Source organism: Poecile atricapillus, chromosome 6, assembly GCF_030490865.1.
Source record: "Poecile atricapillus isolate bPoeAtr1 chromosome 6, bPoeAtr1.hap1, whole genome shotgun sequence".
Classification (NCBI taxonomy): domain Eukaryota; kingdom Metazoa; phylum Chordata; class Aves; order Passeriformes; family Paridae; genus Poecile; species Poecile atricapillus.
In genome coordinates, this window is record NC_081254.1 from 33031579 (window position 1) to 33049631 (window position 18053).

The window sequence follows — 18053 nt, forward strand, 5'->3', positions numbered from 1 at the left end:
ATTTTAGTAAAGGTCAACGGGTTGGTTGTTCATGGAAAGCAAATGTAAAAAGCTTCTGGTTCTCCACATATTATATATATATATAATTTTTATATTACATTATTTATATTGCATATTTATATGTTTCTTTTATATTTTTATGTGTTTATTTATGTGTGTATATAACATTTATTGTTTTATATAAATATATTTTATGTATGTATTTTTTTTTTTTAATTTATACTATAGCCATGCCTGGAAGCTCCAGTCAGCATCCTGTTCACATTGTCCCAGGCATTGCACAAATACATGCATGGGAAAGCCTTGTCCACAGTGATTAATTGAGTTGTTTAGGCTGTCCTGCACAGCCAAACAATTGCCTTTTGAGCATGGGCACAGTGCCAGCAGTTTATGTTTCAGTATGTTTGGGCAAGGCTACATTACAAATGGGAAGCTGAGCCTTTGGGATGTAGCTTTACATGCCAGTGTATCCACCAGGGAGTTTTATTCCTCCTGAACATTTCAGTAATGAACCCTTGGAAGTGCTGGCCATGCAAAGGAAGCCAGCCTTGATCCTGAGGATCCAGAAATCTGAAAACAGAAATGACAGCTGATGTCTGGGAGGGGAGGAAAGCTTCCTCTAATTGCCCTGAATCGCAGAGGACCTTAAGAATTGAACTGGTGCTCTCAGAGTCCTTGTGGAGTCTCTCATTTTCTCTTTCAAAGACAACATTTCCCAAATTGCACATAAGATTCTTATCATTGGGCCTCAGTTATAGTTTTAAATGGGAATAATAACTGCTGAGCAGAAGATGGAGTAACTGATGAAGGCTGAGTTCTTCAAGAAATGATCCTTACAGGATTTAGAACACATTTTCAAAAATAAACAGACAATGCCCTTGGCCGTGCTGCTCCTGCACTGGAAACCTTCTGCTGATAGGCAGGGAAATACCACAGTGGGCAGTGGTATGTTAAACAAAATCACAGCTTCTCCTCAGTATTCAGCTGCCCTTCACATATTTCCACATTGTTTATTTGAAAAGTAGGCTTGGTACCATTGGGCACTGAGTGAGGTTTATCTTGGAGGTCAGGAAGATCTGAAGCAAGCAAGAAGAGGAGATTACTCACAGGGCTCTGTTCTTGCTTGAAATCATAAATAAAAACAAGGCAAGTTTTAAAATTCCAATCCTGGCATTGTCAAAACCATAAAGTACCCCTGTCCATACACAGGAAAATTCAGGATACTGGAGTGGCACAGCTTGAGAGGTGGGGTGGGCTCCTGCACAGGCTCTGTGCTCTGCCCTGTTCCCTGGTGCAAGAGTTTCTCTTGTACACACCCTCTCTTTGCTCTGTGCACAGAAATGCCTCTTGCTGGGAAGTTAACAGAACCAAGCTGGTTCACAGATGCAAAGAGGCCTTACAAAAAGAAGAGGCCAAGCAGTGCTTGGATTTGCACCAGGCTAAGCACTGTCTTTAGCTAAAAGCCAGGGCATGATGTGGTGAATTGAAGCAATGCTGTTTTCCCTGCCTCACCCAGCTGCTGGTGCCTCATTCAGGCTCCTGAGCCAGCACAGCCCAGTCCTGGGGCACTTCTGGGACACTCCCTGCCCAGCATGCCCATTTCAACCCTCTGGTCCCATCTCCTGGGCTGCCTTCATTCCCACTCTGCACGAGCAGGATGGGAAGGAGCCTGCCTGGCTCCCACATCAACAGCAGCCCAAGAATGGCAGCAGCTGCCGAGTTGTGCTGGGCTTGGAAAGGTTTGGAAAACAGCCTTGGTCAAGGAGAGGACAGCGTGACTGGGCTGGGAAACATCTCAAAGCAGCCACTGGTGGAGCAGGTTTTGTGCAGACAAAACTTTCAGAAGACTGATCTGCCAAGGCTCTGCTAAATATATGAAAACTGAGATTGTTTACTTCAGAAGTTTATACCTTGCCCCTTTTTTTGCGGGTTTTTTGGGGGGGTTTTTTTGTTGTTTTTTTTCTTTTTGTCAGGAACAGTAAAAGGCATATCTTTGACATCAGACTGACCACCTTGTTACCAATTTTCATGGCATTGCTCCAAACCACACAGGCACTAGAGTTTCACAAATGTTTGTAAGAAGAATCTTAATCTGGGCACAGCATTCTCCCCTCTGCCCTGCATTTTCCAAACTCAACAAAATTATTGCACATGTGTGCAAGTGCATGGACACACATTCACATATTTGGCCTGAGTCAGATGCCAGACATAGAAAATTTGAGCCCAACAAATTGCTATTTCCATTTTCACATGTAAATAAAATATTTTAAAACCTAAAATATTTCTTTTTTTTTTTTTTCTAATGTTAGATTTTATAACAGAAAATGTTACAGAGATTTAACAACACACAGGACTATAGGGTTTCATTTACAGGGTTCACAGGACTAGATGGATGAGTCCATTATAGGGTAGATTAGGAACTAAAAGCTTGGCTTAGTGAAAAATTCTAACTCCAGTTTAGGAAAAGACATATGGTTTCAGTCTATCTGTGAAGTGAGTTGTAAAAGGTTGTATTGGTTTCAGGAGTTCCTCGCTGTTTGAGTTGACACTCAGCTGGTTTATTACGAGTAATAAATGCACTCATGCAGTTGTATGGTTATGTTATCAAAACCAGCTTCATACCCATAACTTCTATCTTTCATTTCCAGAGATCTGAAGCCAGAAAATATCCTGCTGGATGATTATGGTAAGTCTTGGAGGTTTACAGAGATGCTTTCACAGTAAAGTAGATTAAGTTAGTTTTAGGATATATATTTTACAAAGACAAATAATGCTCTGAAGTGATTAAGAGGCTCAGCATAGACTAATATTCCTGTCTCGGGGTGGGTGAGCTGCTGGAGCTCGGGGCACAGATGGAAGGAAGCAGCCGTGCCCTCAGCAGGGGCTGTTCTCGAGAGCTCGGCGTTGCTGGGGCTCTCTGCCTTTCGCTGTTTTTCCATCCTTGTTGCAAGGCTGATGCAACACAAAGGGAGTTCTAATTTCTAAATCTGTGCTTCCCTCTCCATTTTTGAAAGTACTTTCATCCTCTGCTGAGCCAAGTCTGGTTTTATGCAAACCCAGGTACCCGTTCGTTGCTGAAGGCAGCGATAATCAAATCTCCTGCTGACTTGCAGACCAGATGTAGCCTCTTCAGCCATCACAGACTTACACAACTGTGTCAGCCCATCCATCCTCTGTGATCAGTTCAAGATACTTCCCCACAGCATGCTTCTCTCTGCCTTTTTTCATTAGTTTTAAAATACCTAATACAATCCACTGCAGTCCACAGCCTTTCTGTTAAAGTTTACTTCACTGTGTTGTAGTGCCCTTAATAATTCCTCTTTTCCATATCAATGAAACTGTTCCAATTCAGTGATTCACAACATGCTTTTCTTAAAATGGCCAAGCAGTAAATTTCAGGAGTATTTTAGCAATGATGACAGTTGTGGGTTTTGGACTAATTTGGGTCAGGTTCTTATATCTGCTTTGTGTTGTTTTGTTTCTTTTTTCCTTCCAGGCCATATTAGAATATCTGATTTGGGTCTAGCTGTTAAAATCCCTGAAGGTGAATCAATCCGTGGAAGAGTAGGAACAGTAGGGTATATGGGTAAGTCTTCCACAGCTCACCTCTTTAAAAATCTGGAGCTTTAGAGATATTTCTGCCAAGTAAGCTTAAGAGAAAGAATAAAAAATATTCACATTCATCTGGGTCCAGTTCCATGCAGCAACTCCCACAGAAATCCTGATAACCAGAAGAGGATGAAGGGATGGACCTCTACAGCTCTCAATGAGGCTGGTCTATAACCTTAACTCAGCAAAGAAAATTGAGAGGGGAGACAGCAACTGGGATTCTAGTGACTTTAGTGTAGATTTGTCTTAGGAGGGTTATGTACAAAAAAAAAAAGTTTCTTTCTGGTTGCTTTTTTGTATAGGAGTTACAATGTATTTGTATGGTTATGATAAAATGGGTGAGTCCACACCTCTGGTCATCTTGACCAGGGTCATCTTGAGCTTTCCTCTATGTGCAGGAGAGGCTGCACAAAAGACAAGTAGAGATTTGTACATTGGTAAAAAAAAAACCCAACCAAACTACACTCCCTTTTTTAACTAAATCTGTTTTCTAAACTCAATGTAATTATTTTCATGCATTCTCTGGGTGGGCATATTTCTTGGAGTAAAAATTGCTTATGCTTATTTGACTGAATAGAAACTAGCTGATGTGAGCCACTGTTACACCATATGGAGACTTTAATGAAAGCAAGCAAATCAGTTGTCATGTCTAAATTTTGTTATCTCAGTGTAAGTTTGCGTGCACACTAAGGCTCTGTGCTTGTGAGCACGTGTGTTTGTACCCATGCATGGAGGTGAGGGTGCCTGCCAGACAGTGACTATCTGCCCAAAAGCATTGTGTGTGGTTGCAACACAAAATTAATGGATTGGGGGTTTCTTCAGTGGGGAAAAAGAAAAGCTATAAATTGACCAAAGAGACAGAATTTGCTTTTGAAGAAATGTCACGGCTGTTTACAGGATATGTGTTTGCATTTAATTTCTTCCCTAAATGGATAAATCTGAGGGAACTCTTAAAATTAGGTCTCTGCTTAATATTAGATCCAACTTCTTTCGTGATTTATTTTTTCAATTGGACTGAGTTGATAGAGAAGTCAGAAGACAGCATGCACAAGGCATGTAGCATGTAGAGAGAACACCATGGCATGTAGCATGCTGCATTTCCTGTAATGCCCTCAACTGTAATCAGGAGATATTTTTGTATTTTACCCACCATTCTCTGTGCATGTGTATTCAGTCACCAAAATGAAACTTCTAAGCATTTAAGTGCTTTGCCTGTGTAAATACCAAGCATTTCCACAAGGCATCTCACTCTCCTCCACAGCTCCAGAGGTGTTGAACAACCAGAGATACACACTCAGCCCTGACTACTGGGGGTTAGGCTGTCTCATTTATGAAATGATTGCTGGGCAATCACCATTCCGTGGAAGGAAGGAGAAGGTGAAGAGGGAAGAAGTGGACAGAAGAGTGCTGGAGACAGAGGAGGTGTACTCCCATAAGTTCTCTGAGGAGGCCAAGTCCATCTGTAAAATGGTAAGGGGCTGGAAGGCCCACTGGGGCAGCTTCATTAACGAGCTGTGACTGACATGGTCTGAGCAGTGACAGGGTGCCACAGAGGGGCTGCAGAAACAAGGGCCAACCAAGCTCATCTGTGGATGGGATGACTGCATTCTCTATTCATTCAAACTCTGTTTATTTGGGCTTGTTTCTCCCTGAGATTCATCACGGTCATCCTGAGCCCTCTCCAAAGTTTTATGGCCAAAGGAGCAGTATCTATTCTCATGAGACTTTGAATGTTAGTTTGCAGTCAAGAATGCATTTCTGTCTTTTATAACCTTGTAGAAAAAAATTAAAAGGACTTGATGATGCAAGAATCTGATTGTCTCCTGCAAGGAACTGCAAACCCCACGCTTCCATTGTCTTTGGTGAGAGCTGGGGGTAAGCAGGACAAAGATTATGCAATGAAATTGTTGTGACACTCAAATGTTGTCCCAGCCCATCTCACTAACTTTGTTAGCAGTTTTTCCCCCGGGGTGCCAGGGTATCCAGCTTTTCTTAATACTGTTGAGCTGTTCTTCAAAATGTTTTCTCACTCCTTCAGCTGGGAGTCATTTTCGTAGCACAATAGCCATGTCTGACAATGGAAATCCTCAATCCCCCTGAGAAATCTCAAAGCCGCATCTGAATTCATCAATGTCTTGTTGACATCCATCTTTAGAAGGCTGAATTGTAATTTGGAAAAGGATGTGGCCTTTTTCTGGGTGTTGTTTGCTAATGAGTGAAGTCTCCTTTGGAGACAATGACCTATCTGTTTGCTGGTAGAAGGAGAATGAAGGAGAGGAAAGGTCAACAAATAGGTAGGGAAAGTTTCACCAATGTCTTGTGCAGCACGCAAGCAAAGAGCCCATCCACAACTGGTTGGTTGGCTGCATGAAGAGACAATGAAGTCTCCTCGCAAAATAATAATGGTAACACTGCCAAGTATCATGCCTGGAAGTCATTAACTCACAGTGCACCAAGTCATTCCTGAATCCTCGGGGTGGTAATTAGCTGACATCACTCTTGATAGATAATCTGGGACATTCTCTGCCCTTAATTGGTGATGCAGAGCCCCCAGTGAAGCTGCCACAGGAGGATCTGGGGCAGCCACGGGTTCTCACAGACCATCCCATGTGCCCCAGCAGGCTGCCTTCTCTCCTCAGGTAGCATTTCAGCTCTCACCAGGTGAGGAGCAGCATCTGCTGGAGTGGCAGAGAATTTGTGTGTGTCCTGCTGTTAATCTGAATGGAGATGTGAGGCAAAAATTTTGCCTTGCTGCTTGAGGCATAGAATTGCAATAGTTTGGGTTGAAAGGAACATAGTCCAACCCCCCTTTTCCAGCTGATGTACGTGTAGAAGCCCTTCTTGTTTCTCTTTATGTCCCTTGCATAAGAGAATGAACATATACTTTGAAAATAACCATGAGAACATAAAGCTTAGAAGAATTAAATGTAGCATTGATGGAAAGTGGTGTAGATGACCTACCACACTCCCAGGGGAGCAGACAGTCATCACACTATAGTGGTCTTTTTCATCTTCCAGCCATGGAGACTCTGGTTTCAGGGAGTCGGGACCTCAGGAGATCATTTAGTCCTTTCTCTTGCCTCAGGGAAGCTTGGACTAAATATAATTATTCCTGAAGTCTTGATCACTACTGCTTCCCTGTCCAATCACGTGGCATGTTTACTGAGGTGGTTTGTGCAAACTATTAATGGATCCAAAGTAACCTTTCCCTTTCTGAGCATTAATATCTTGTGGCAGGAAGAGTCTGAGTCCTGATACTGAGTGTGATGTTATTTGTGGTTTCCCATCCAAAAGTAATTTATTTTATCAAGTGACGTTTTTTTTAAAAAAATTATTCAAACATATTTTCTCGAATTCTTTTTGCTTTTTATATTGAAAGCCAGACCTTTGTTGCTTTGCATCAGCATCTTAACAAGGAAACAAAAGAGTAATAAAGTACCATCATATCTGCAAAATGAAGCAAAAAGTTGCAGTACATAAATGAAACTTGAGCCTTCTCAAAGACCCAACACAAAAGGCCTTCCCATAGTGGACTCTTCAGGGCAGGAGTGAGAAAATGTTTCCCACCATGTTGCCCAATGTTCTCTTCAGAGCTTACTTCATGAGCTAACAGCATCACCACCAGGAAATATATTGTCTTTATTCATTTACTCACAGGAAAACCTTCTAGTGTCACCCCACATCAGCCTTCCCCTCCTGGATGTTTGTGCCCTTTGGCATTTTTGCAGGCACGTATCATAGCTCCTATTAATCATCATCCATCCCATATTTCCATGTTTCATTTTGTAAGCAATTTCCCATAAATGAGACCTCATTTTGGACTGAAACAGAGATGAATAACAAATAATTAGGAACAGGGGCAGCTGGCTTTCTGGGAAGCTCCCCAACCCATAGTTCCCATATAACATAGCTGCTCCTGGTGTGTTTTTTCTGTGAAAAAACTCCAGTCTTTCTAGGAAATACTCCATGTTTGTTGTTGTTATGCCTCGTGCTTCAATGATGTACACGCGTGTTTTCCCTGACAAGTGCAGTCATGCATCAAAAGATGTGACTTGAAGTGCCTTCAAGTCAGCAGGGTTGGATGGGCCCACATTCCTGTGCTCCTCTGTCACTCTGTTAGTGCCCTGCTTGTCTGCATTTCCCACAGACTTCTCTTCCCTGATGCCTTTTATCCCTGCAGCTCCTGTTTTACCCTACACAAGGGACCTCTGATGGGAGGGTGTAAAGAAGGCAGAGCCAAACACTTGGTTTGGTGTCCCGTAGCAGGACAGGAAACAAGGGAAACAAATTGAGGCACAGGAGCAGTTCAGTTCCCTCTGAACATTAGGAAACATTTTTCCATGGTGAGGATAGCCAAACAGTGGGACAGGTTGCCCAGAGAGGCTGTGTAGTCTCCACACTTGGAGATACCCAAAGCCCAGCTGGACAAAGTTTGGAACAGCCTGCCCTAGGAAACTCTGCTTTGAGCAGAGGGATTAGACTAGACCATGTCCAGGTGTGGCTTCCAGCCTCAGCTGTTCCATGTTTCTGATCTCCATTCCCTTTTCAAAGTGCTCCCCACCAATTAAAAGACAATGGGTCCTGTTTTCCTTAAAAGCAATTTCTCCTGTTCCTTACTTACCGTCAGGAGCTCTGTCATCATACAGCCACTCCTGCCTGCTGCCATCCCTCCTTTCTGCTTTCATGCCATGGAAATCAACATTATGACACCTTAAAGTTTATCAGTGCCCAAGGATAACTGCTCTTGCATCTCTCTTCTCTCATTTAGTAATTGACCATAGTATTGCTTTTCTATTCTCTAAAAATTGCTTAAAATAATATGTTTACTTTAGTGTCAGGACTGAACTTTAGCTAGGTGATTTCTTAAACTGCTTGATCAGCTGGGTCAATGGAAATGATTTTACCATTCCCCTTGTCTCTTTTCATGAGTGGTAATTTTGTTTTCCTTACTCCTATAATTTTAGGACTAACGTCTTTGAACTTGGAATTATTTATTACATGGTATGATCTGGATATGAACTGACTGATCACATGAAGATAAAACAGCACTTTGGGGACTTTTGGCTTTTTTTAGCAATCCTCACAACAGTTTTTTTCTTTTTGTAAAGGAAGCAAAACAAAGTCACGGAAAAAAATCTCAGACATTGCAGAGTTTGAATCCCCAGTGGGGAGCAAATGAGTGACATGAAAGTATCAGAGAGCTCTTTATATAAGATCTTGATGGAACTTCACTGCTGCTACTCAAGACTCTCTTTGAAAGTGCTGTTCTAGTCATGCTCTGCCCATGAACCCTGTAGACTAAACCCTAAATGTCAAGTATCAACTGGAGCCTTTTTTACCAGAACACACAGCTCTGCTGTTTGGCATTAACTTCATGCATGGTTGGGTGGCCCAGGCCATCTCCAGATTTAAAACTGTGAATTATCTGCAGGCTCTACTGTAGAATTACATTTAAATTATGTTCCGTGGGGTCCCTTGCACTGCTGTCCCAGGAGGGCTTGTCATCAGCCTGATAGAGTTGCTTTTGTTTTCTCTATTCATATTAAATGAACCCTTTGAAGCTGAATTGAACAAAAGTGTAGAGATGACTTATGGCATACTGTTGTTATCTCCATTTTCTTTTCCATGTCAGATTCCCAAATGGGATACATATTTCAGGCTCTTGCATGGGTTTACTATTGCAGAAACCTTCTGGGACTGCAGGAAATGGTAAAAGACTTATTGTTCCTTGGTGAAAGGAAGGATTCTCCCTTCTGGAAAATATTCTAATCCATGCTATGTCTTGATATCCACAACAGAAGCCAGGAAGAATGTCTGGTTTCACCTGTTGCTATCTCTAGATTTGGTCGCATCTACAGCTTTTCAAATTCCATTTATTTCTTACATTTTTCTCCATTGTGACTCTCCTGGGACTCTCAAGAGACTGGCAGCTGCTCCCCTGCAGCAGGGTTTTGCAGGAGAATCCTCTCCTTTCTGTGTTCTTTCAGTCCCAGCCTATTCCCAGTGGCCTGCTCCCTTTTGTGTCTTTCAGCCAGCACTGGCCAGCCACCCACAACCAATGGTATTCATGCTCCAGAAACTTCCTTCTTGCATCTGAAGTTACTGAATACTCCCTTGTTTGTCATGGAGGAACCCAGGAATCCCCAGGCAGCCTTTTTCTGTCCTCAGCTACCCTTTTCTCTGACCGCACACTCCAAACATCTTACAGCCTGACAAGGGCAAATTCACAGATCAGCTTGGTCTCCCCACTTAGTCCAGAATCCAGACTGCAGAGATGGGAAATAACCCCCTTTTCATCCCTTCAGAGCTGACTTTGAGAGCAGAGACTGCAGAGGTCTCCTGTGTCATCTCCAAGCATGTCCAAATCTATCCCTTCCTACCACCACTTGCTCCTCAGCTGTTCCTGAAAGGTCCAAGGTATCATTTCCAAAAGTATATCAGAGCCACTAAAAATGATCTTTCTGCTTTCAGATTCTTCTTTCCAACTGTCAGGAAAGTCCTATTGACATGAGAATAAAAGATTAAAAGAGTTTTTCTTTGCCCAACCAGAATAGAGCAAGCCTGATTCTGACTGGAAATTCCAAAGTGACCATCTTCAAATAGACTAGGGCATAAAACTGGATTAAAAAAAACCAAAAAAACCCAAAACCCCTCACAACAAAAAGTCCTAGTCTCAGGACTATGAGAACTCAAAGTCTAATGTAATTATTTGAAAGCAAAGCATCCCTCTTTCCTTCTAGCAGGGCAAGCAAAGTCCAGAGAAGTGCTCTGAGACAGGTCTTTTGCAGTGAGCCAGATGGATGTGGTACAGTATCATGTGAATCTCTCTGCTCAGAGTAAGGCGAGGCATACAGATGTTTCCTCAAGTCCTTTTACATTTATGGATCTGCCGCTTGTGATCTGTCAGCCCAGATGTCACCACCTAGAGAGCATGAGGAAAGAATGGGGAAGAAAGGGATATTTGGAAGCTGAAAGTTGCTGCTGTGGCCAACAGCAGTATTTAAACCCGTTCCTCTGACCATCAGTCTCCTGCTGTTGCTGCTGCTGCTGCTGAGGCAGAAAGACCTGAGCAGAAAACTCTTATGTCTACAAACCCCTTCACCACCATTTGTGGCTTGGCTGCTGCCACTGCAGCTTGCTCAGACCTGGCTGGAGGGTGGCCTCAGTACCCATGGGGCACATGGATTGCCAAAGCCATTTGCCATCTCAGGCTGGAAATGACAGCCCTGGCAACACAGAAGCAGAACTGAGGTGGCTGTTGGAAGTCAGATATGAAAACCACCAGTGCCCAGATGGTAGAAGTGCCCAGAGGTAGCAGAGCGTTCAGAGAAGCCTAGAGCTGTGACACTGTAAATCCCTGATAAGGACAAGAAACCCCAGCTCTAGCCAGGCACCAGAGGAAGGAGCATGACATGACATTAGCAACAAACAATTTAAGTTCCCCCTCGGTGGCTGAGGCAGCAGCCCAGGCAGTAGGTGCTGGGGCACACCAGCCCTGAGCTGGGCACACAGACCCCGAGCTGGGCACACAGACCCTGAGCTGGGCACACACACCATGAGCTGGGCACACACACCCTGAGCTGGGCACACACACCATGAGCTGGGCACACACACCATGAGCTGGGCACACACACCCTGAGATGGGCACACTGACCCTGAGATGGGCACACACACCCTGAGCTGGGCACACAGACCCTGAGCTGGGCACACACACCCTGAGATGGGCACACTGACCCTGAGATGGGCACACTGACCCTGAGCTGGGCACACACACCCTGAGCTGGACACACAGACCCCGAGATGGGCACACACACCCTGAGCTGGGCACACACACCCTGAGATGGGCACACACACCCTGAGCTGGGCACACACACCATGAGCTGGGCACACAGACCCTGAGCTGGGCACACTGACCCTGAGCTGGGCACACAGACCCTGAGCTGGGCACACACACCCTGAGCTGGGCACACACACCATGAGCTGGGCACACACACCCTGAGCTGGGCACACACACCCTGAGCTGGGCACACAGACCCCGAGCTGGGCACACACACCCTGAGCTGGGCACACTGACCCTGAGATGGGCACACACACCCTGAGATGGGCACACACACCCTGAGCTGGGCACACACACCATGAGCTGGGCACACACACCCTGAGATGGGCACACAGACCCTGAGCTGGGCACACACACCCTGAGCTGGGCACACACACCATGAGCTGGGCACACACACCCTGAGCTGGGCACACAGACCCCGAGCTGGGCACACACACCCTGAGCTGGGCACACACACCCTGAGCTGGGCACACTGACCCTGAGCTGGGCACACACACCATGAGCTGGGCACACACACCCTGAGCTGGGCACACACACCCTGAGCTGGGCACACTGACCCTGAGCTGGGCACACACACCATGAGCTGGGCACACACACCCTGAGCTGGGCACACACACCCTGAGCTGGGCACACTGACCCTGAGCTGGGCACACACACCATGAGCTGGGCACACACACCCTGAGCTGGGCACACACACCATGAGCTGGGCACACACCCCCCGAGCTGGGCACACTGACCCTGAGCTGGGCACACACACCATGAGCTGGGCACACACCCTGAGCTGGGCACACACACCCTGAGCTGGGCACACACACCCTGAGCTGGGCACACTGACCCTGAGCTGGGCACACACACCATGAGCTGGGCACACACACCATGAGCTGGGCACACACACCATGATCTGGACACACACCCTGAGCTGGGCACACACACCCTGAGCTGGGCACACTGACCCTGAGCTGGGCACACTGACCCTGAGCTGGGCACACCTGGGCACACAAGCAGCATCTCCTGGCAGCCTTGCCCCAGCGGAGAGCCTGCCTGGCACCCGAGAATCACAGGACTCCTCCCCAGCCTTCCCAAAGGTGTTTGCATCCCACCACCCGCAGCTGGGACGGTCCCGGGGTCTCTCCCGGGGGTGCTCCCGCGGGCCCGGTGCCTGTCCGGGCTCAGAGCCCAGCCTGGCCCGTGCCCCGCCTGGTGCCGAGCCCCGCTGGCCTTTGCTGATGCTCTCGGTGCCCTCACGGTGCACAGCCCGCTGCTCTCGGCCCCACTGCGGCCCAGCAAACCGGGGCCAGCAAACCGGGGCCAGCAAACCGGGGCCAGCGACGGAGCCTTCCCATCCCCCGGGCCCCGGGAAAAGCCCCCGGCCCGGCTCCCGGCCCCTTCCCCGGGCAGCGATCGCCGCCCGGGCCCGCCGCGCTGCCCTTTCCTCTGCTGCCTCCCGGCGGCACCGCCCGAGCGGCTCAGGATCCCCGATGGGCTCTCAGGGAGGCTTGTGGGGAAGGGATGCTAAACCCTGCCGGGCTAACCCTCTGCCATGGGCAGGGACACCTTCCACCGGAACAGGCTGCTCCAAGCGCCTGGAGCTGGGCACATCCAGGGGCAGCCACAGCTTCTCTGGGCAGCCTGTGCCAGGGCCTCCCCACCCGCAGGGAAGAATTTCTTCCTCATATCCCATCTAAACCTGCTCTCCTTCAGTTTAAAGCCATTCCCCTTTGTCTATTAGTGACATGTCCTTATCCGACATCCCTCTCCAGTTCTCTTGTACTGGGAGGTGCTGTAGAGTTTCCCCTGTAAATATCACGGTGTTTCTGTTCTCTTGCTTATCTGATAGACCAAAGATGCTGAGCTCAGCTGGTGGGCATTGCACCATTATGGGTACCCAGGAACAGGCAGGACTTGCTGTAGCAGGTGGAGGTTGTGCAGTGCCCCTCTCTGAAAACAAACAAGGCAGAGCTGAGGATAACCACTGGGCACTGGCTCTGTGGATGGAACCTCCCTTGAGCTCAGCAGAGATAAGCCCATGGCTGTAAAGGCTTGGTTCAATGTGTCATGTGAGACATGATTCCATGTCATGGAATGTAGTGCAATGGGTGAGGGAAACACAATTTGGTATTTTTGATTTTTCCCAAGCACTTGTTCTTCTGAGGGAAAATTATTCTTGCAAACATAAGAAGCAAAAACAAAAGAACTGAGACAAAACACACGGAACTTATGAATGTGCAATTTATATGTTGCCTAGGGTATGTCAGACCTCCTCTTGAAAGTGTTCACTGAAAGCAAGCAAAATAAATGGTCTCTGTTACGACTGTAAATACTTAACAGCAGGTGATTTTCTGAGGATTTCACCAGAATGTAGAACAATGCAGTCCTAATCCATTTAACTTCAGCTTTTAAGTAACAACAGTTGCAACTCCCCTCTGTACTTCCCTATGGGCACACTTAGAAACAAGTGTGGAGATAAAAATATCTTTGTGGAGCTCTTGCTCTTCTGACACCCTCACCATTCTTGTTGGCACGTTTCAGCTCCTCACCAAAGATGTGAAGCAGCGGCTGGGATGTCAAGGGGAAGGTGCAGCAGAAGTGAAGAGACACCCCTTTTTCAAGAGCATGAATTTCAAGCGGCTAGAAGCAGGAATGCTGGATCCTCCCTTTGTGCCTGATGTAAGTACGATAGCAAGAACCCCCAGTGGCCGCTTTTAAGAGGTTTGTTTCTAAAATAGCTTCTCTCTCTCAGGGCTGTCATCGCTGTCTGCATGGGTAGTTACCCCAGGAAGGTGTGAAAAGTGGCAGGGCTGGAGTGGGGAGGCTGGGAGGAAGAGGAGAGAGGGCTCTGTGGGCATGTGGGTGCAGGCTGGTAACCTGGGGCTTGATCCATTCCCACTCCTTCTGCCATAGCCTTCCTGCTCCAGCACTGGAGGCACTGGGAACCTTTGTCTACGGTATTAACTGTGAAAGTAAGTGTGCTCAGAACCAGGTGGTGCTTGGGACAATCAGCAGTGAAAGCCACATGTGTGCATACAGGTTTATAGAGGCAAAACCAGAAATACAAAGTCCACAGAGCTCTGTGGAACTGGCTCATCATGAGAACAGTAGTTTGCTACAGTCTGAGCCAGGCTCAGCTATCAAGTGTCACCTCAAGCAGAGAAGGTGACTTGGACCTGAGAGAGCATTTGGAGCTTTTTGGTGTTCATGGGGCATGGAACCCAACACTGAGTCCTTACCCAGATTTACACACCAGGCTCACACATACTGAAAGTCTTTGTTGCATTGGCAACAACAAAACTTTTTCCACCCTTTTGTGGTATCGGTTTCTAGCCCAGTGCACAGAGTTATCTGATTATTTACCTCCTGCAGGGCTCTCTTTCTGGCTGGAGCTTCTATCCTTAAAGTCCCCATATGGTTCTAAGTAAACACTGCCATTTTAACATATTAAGGAAAGTAACATCTTGGCAGCTCCCATTCCCCTTGCTGCAAGCTCAACCAAACCAAAGTGGTTTGAACACTACAAAAGTTTACTTTAGTTGCTCTGGTTTTGCTTTACATTTTACTATGTGGCCTAGTTATTCCTGCCAATTAGTCTGTACGACCTGCTTTAGTGGGAAGAAATAAGAGACAAGCTACTATTTCTTTCTGATGTAGAAAATTATAAAATTCTGGGCTCAAATTTGGGATCTGCCAGAGTGCATAAAAACTGTGGAACGTAAGGCCTAGAAGGCACCTCTTGGGGACATATTTACAAAAGCAAATGCACATAAATTTTTATGGCTATTTATTGTGAGCTCAAGAGCTGCCCGTAATTCAATTTATTTGGCACTTCATCCATAGATCTCCCAGTCTTTACTGAAGTCAGCTGAATCACCCAAAGCTATATAGCCAGTGGCAGAGGTTGTTATCCAGACCATGTCTCTCCATCCTCTTCTACATTACTCCATCTCCACAAAAATGCTGTGGATTGCAGCTGTCAGGAATGCAGAGGGATACAGCCTTCAGCAAATAGGACTTCTGTCAGGAATTAAGTCAATTTGTCTGGTCACAGTGCTCAGAACTAGATAAATAAAGTACTGCACGGTTGGACCCTGGGCAGTGCAGTCCTGGTACCACGGATAGACAGCAGGATCCCACACGTTCTGGGGTTCAGCAGCTCTGGCTGGTCCCCACAAGGCACCCCTCAATTATCCCTGCACATCAAAGGGTGGCTGTGCCATTGGTGGGAAATCTCTGGGCACACACACTGCCTGTGATAGGTAGCCACAGATGACTCTTTCTGCTCCCTGGGGCTGGCTGCTGGAATATGAGCTGAAAGTTGCATTACTGCAAAGAGTTTTGTCTCTGTCATCCCAGAAAATTAAGTAGTTCAAAAAGGCAAAGCCATTTGACTGTTTTTTTTGAAGAACTGTATCCAAGTTAAAAGAGTTAATAGAGGTAATTCTGGACAGCTTCCAGCAGCTGAGCTATTAATAAAAACAATGGAGAAATGCCAAACCTCCTCTGTTTTCTTTAGCAATTAGGATGCATTCCTTTAAATTTTTAAGCTGCAAACTCCACAGCTATCTGGACAGGAGGGCACTTCCATCTGAGGCCTCTTTTCAGAACTCTCTTCAGTGCGCCACTCTAAACCTTCTGGTTTTCTGTTGTTCCCTCTCTAAATGAAAAGACTACTGAAGGGTTCCATTTTTCTTTTCTGGCTCTTTCTGTCCTTTTCCTCTCACCTCTTAACCAGATGGTACATGGATGACTAAAACCCACTTTGACTGATGCTTTGAGGACTTCAGAATAGGAAGCTTAATGTGCTCAAAGTGAAGTCAGCCTTTGATGATAAACATGCGGGCAGAGGGAGTCTGGAGAAGGAGGATGCAGACACACACTTGTTAGACATTCTCACTTGACTGAATCTGTGAATGAAAGCACATGGTCCGACTCAAAAATATTTTTCCTCTTGTCATTTCTCCTTTTTTTTCTGCTGACATAGCCCAGAGCAGTGTACTGCAAGGATGTGTTAGACATTGAGCAATTCTCCACAGTGAAAGGAGTTAACCTGGACCAAACAGATGATGATTTCTATTCCAAGTTTTCCACAGGATCAGTGTCTATTCCATGGCAAAATGAGGTAAGGATGTATCACAGCAAAATTACTGCAATAAACTCCATAACACAGATGGTTTAAGAGGAACTCTATGTTTCCAGTAATATATAGCTACTGGATAACTTGCCAGACTCTAATGCTTTCATGAGTTACGAATGGCCTCTTTCAAGATCTGTAATGTACCACAGATGTCAGCTTCAGGTGACTGTATCTGTTGGCTCTGTGTATTTGTGTAAATTGGCAAGGATCCTACCGTACTTCCTCCTCCTGGATTTCTACAGAGGTGTTTCCACAGCTCTCAGCACCTTCTGTGGTACAGTTGGAAATCCTTAATAGAAGGATCCTCCACTGGTGACCCTGCTGTCACCCATTGTCTGCAGTCAGTCCCAGCTGCAGCAGTTAACTCCAGCATTTCCATATCTGGGTCTTTGTTTCTGTTTGACATCAAAACACAGCCAACAGTGGATTTCAGAATCTAGCTCTGCATCAAACAGCAGATCCACTTGGGCAGAGGGGTGCTAATAACTGGGATTTTGTGAGAGTGCCTGTCTTTGACTGGTATTCTCTACAGTGCTAAAGGAAAGAACAGAAAGTCTTGTGGGGCAGCTTCTGACAAGTCTGATGTGCAATCACGCAGAGCAGACTCAGCCTCTGCTTTTCATACACTCTATTTGCCCTCTACAGACAACAGCAGGAATCCAACTGTTAACTCTCCTCACACACTGCTGACTTTGAAGAACCTAGCGCTACTAGAATTTATTTAGTGCAGATGAATAATTCTATTTTTTCTCTCTCTCTCACTGTATTCCACTAGATGATAGAAACAGAGTGCTTCAAGGAGCTGAATGTATTTGGACCAAATGGTACTATTTCACCAGACCTAAACAAAAGCTACCCCCCAGAGCCACCCAAGAAAGGATTGCTACAGAGAATATTTAAGCGACAGGTGAGACCTTTTGTGACTAAGACCAGGAAACTCAGCCTACTTTCACAGCCCTGTTCTGGTGATATTTCTGCTAGGAGAAAGGCAGTGCATCTTAGAAAGGGCTGGCTTTCACATTTACCTCCATATCTCAAGTTTTTCATCTACCCTGTGTGATATTTTTTGCCACCAGCAGTTCCAGTGTTGCTTGTGAGTTTTGTTTCCAGCAGTTGAAAACTTCTTACCCATCCTATTTTCCAGTGCTATGCTGAAATGCCTTTTGAAACGGTTCAATGGTTTTGAGAAGCTCCTTGTGAAAATCCTTGATTTATGTGTTTAAAGAAAAAAGGACAAATGCACATTTTGAGGGAGGTAGTCGTGGCAGGAAAGCAAGACAATAAAGAAGAGAGAAACCCAGATAAAAATGTGATGTGCAGCTTTCATGAGGCACCATGGCACCACTTGCAAATGTTAATAACATTTTTAGATTGGTCTGTTTCTGTAGAGTTAAAGCCATGCCTGAGCATTGGCAGGTATCCTCTGTATTAGTCAGATTTAGCAGATACTGACATTTTGCAGTGAATTGATTTGGCTCC

General features: G+C 45.8%; 1 protein-coding gene across 4 annotated transcripts in view; it reads left to right on the forward strand.

The window, feature by feature from the left end:
• GRK5 (G protein-coupled receptor kinase 5) overlaps nt 1-18053 on the forward strand; it is a 149708-nt gene that overhangs the window by 130633 nt on the left and 1022 nt on the right. For all 4 annotated transcript variants that reach the window (XM_058841951.1, XM_058841952.1, XM_058841953.1 and 1 more), the window contains 6 exons: nt 2649-2686; nt 3497-3586; nt 4871-5079; nt 13976-14113; nt 16422-16559; nt 17350-17481. In XM_058841951.1, coding sequence (XP_058697934.1) covers nt 2649-2686; nt 3497-3586; nt 4871-5079; nt 13976-14113; nt 16422-16559; nt 17350-17481 — 745 coding nt within the window. The remainder of the gene's footprint in view (nt 1-2648; nt 2687-3496; nt 3587-4870; nt 5080-13975; nt 14114-16421; nt 16560-17349; nt 17482-18053) is intronic.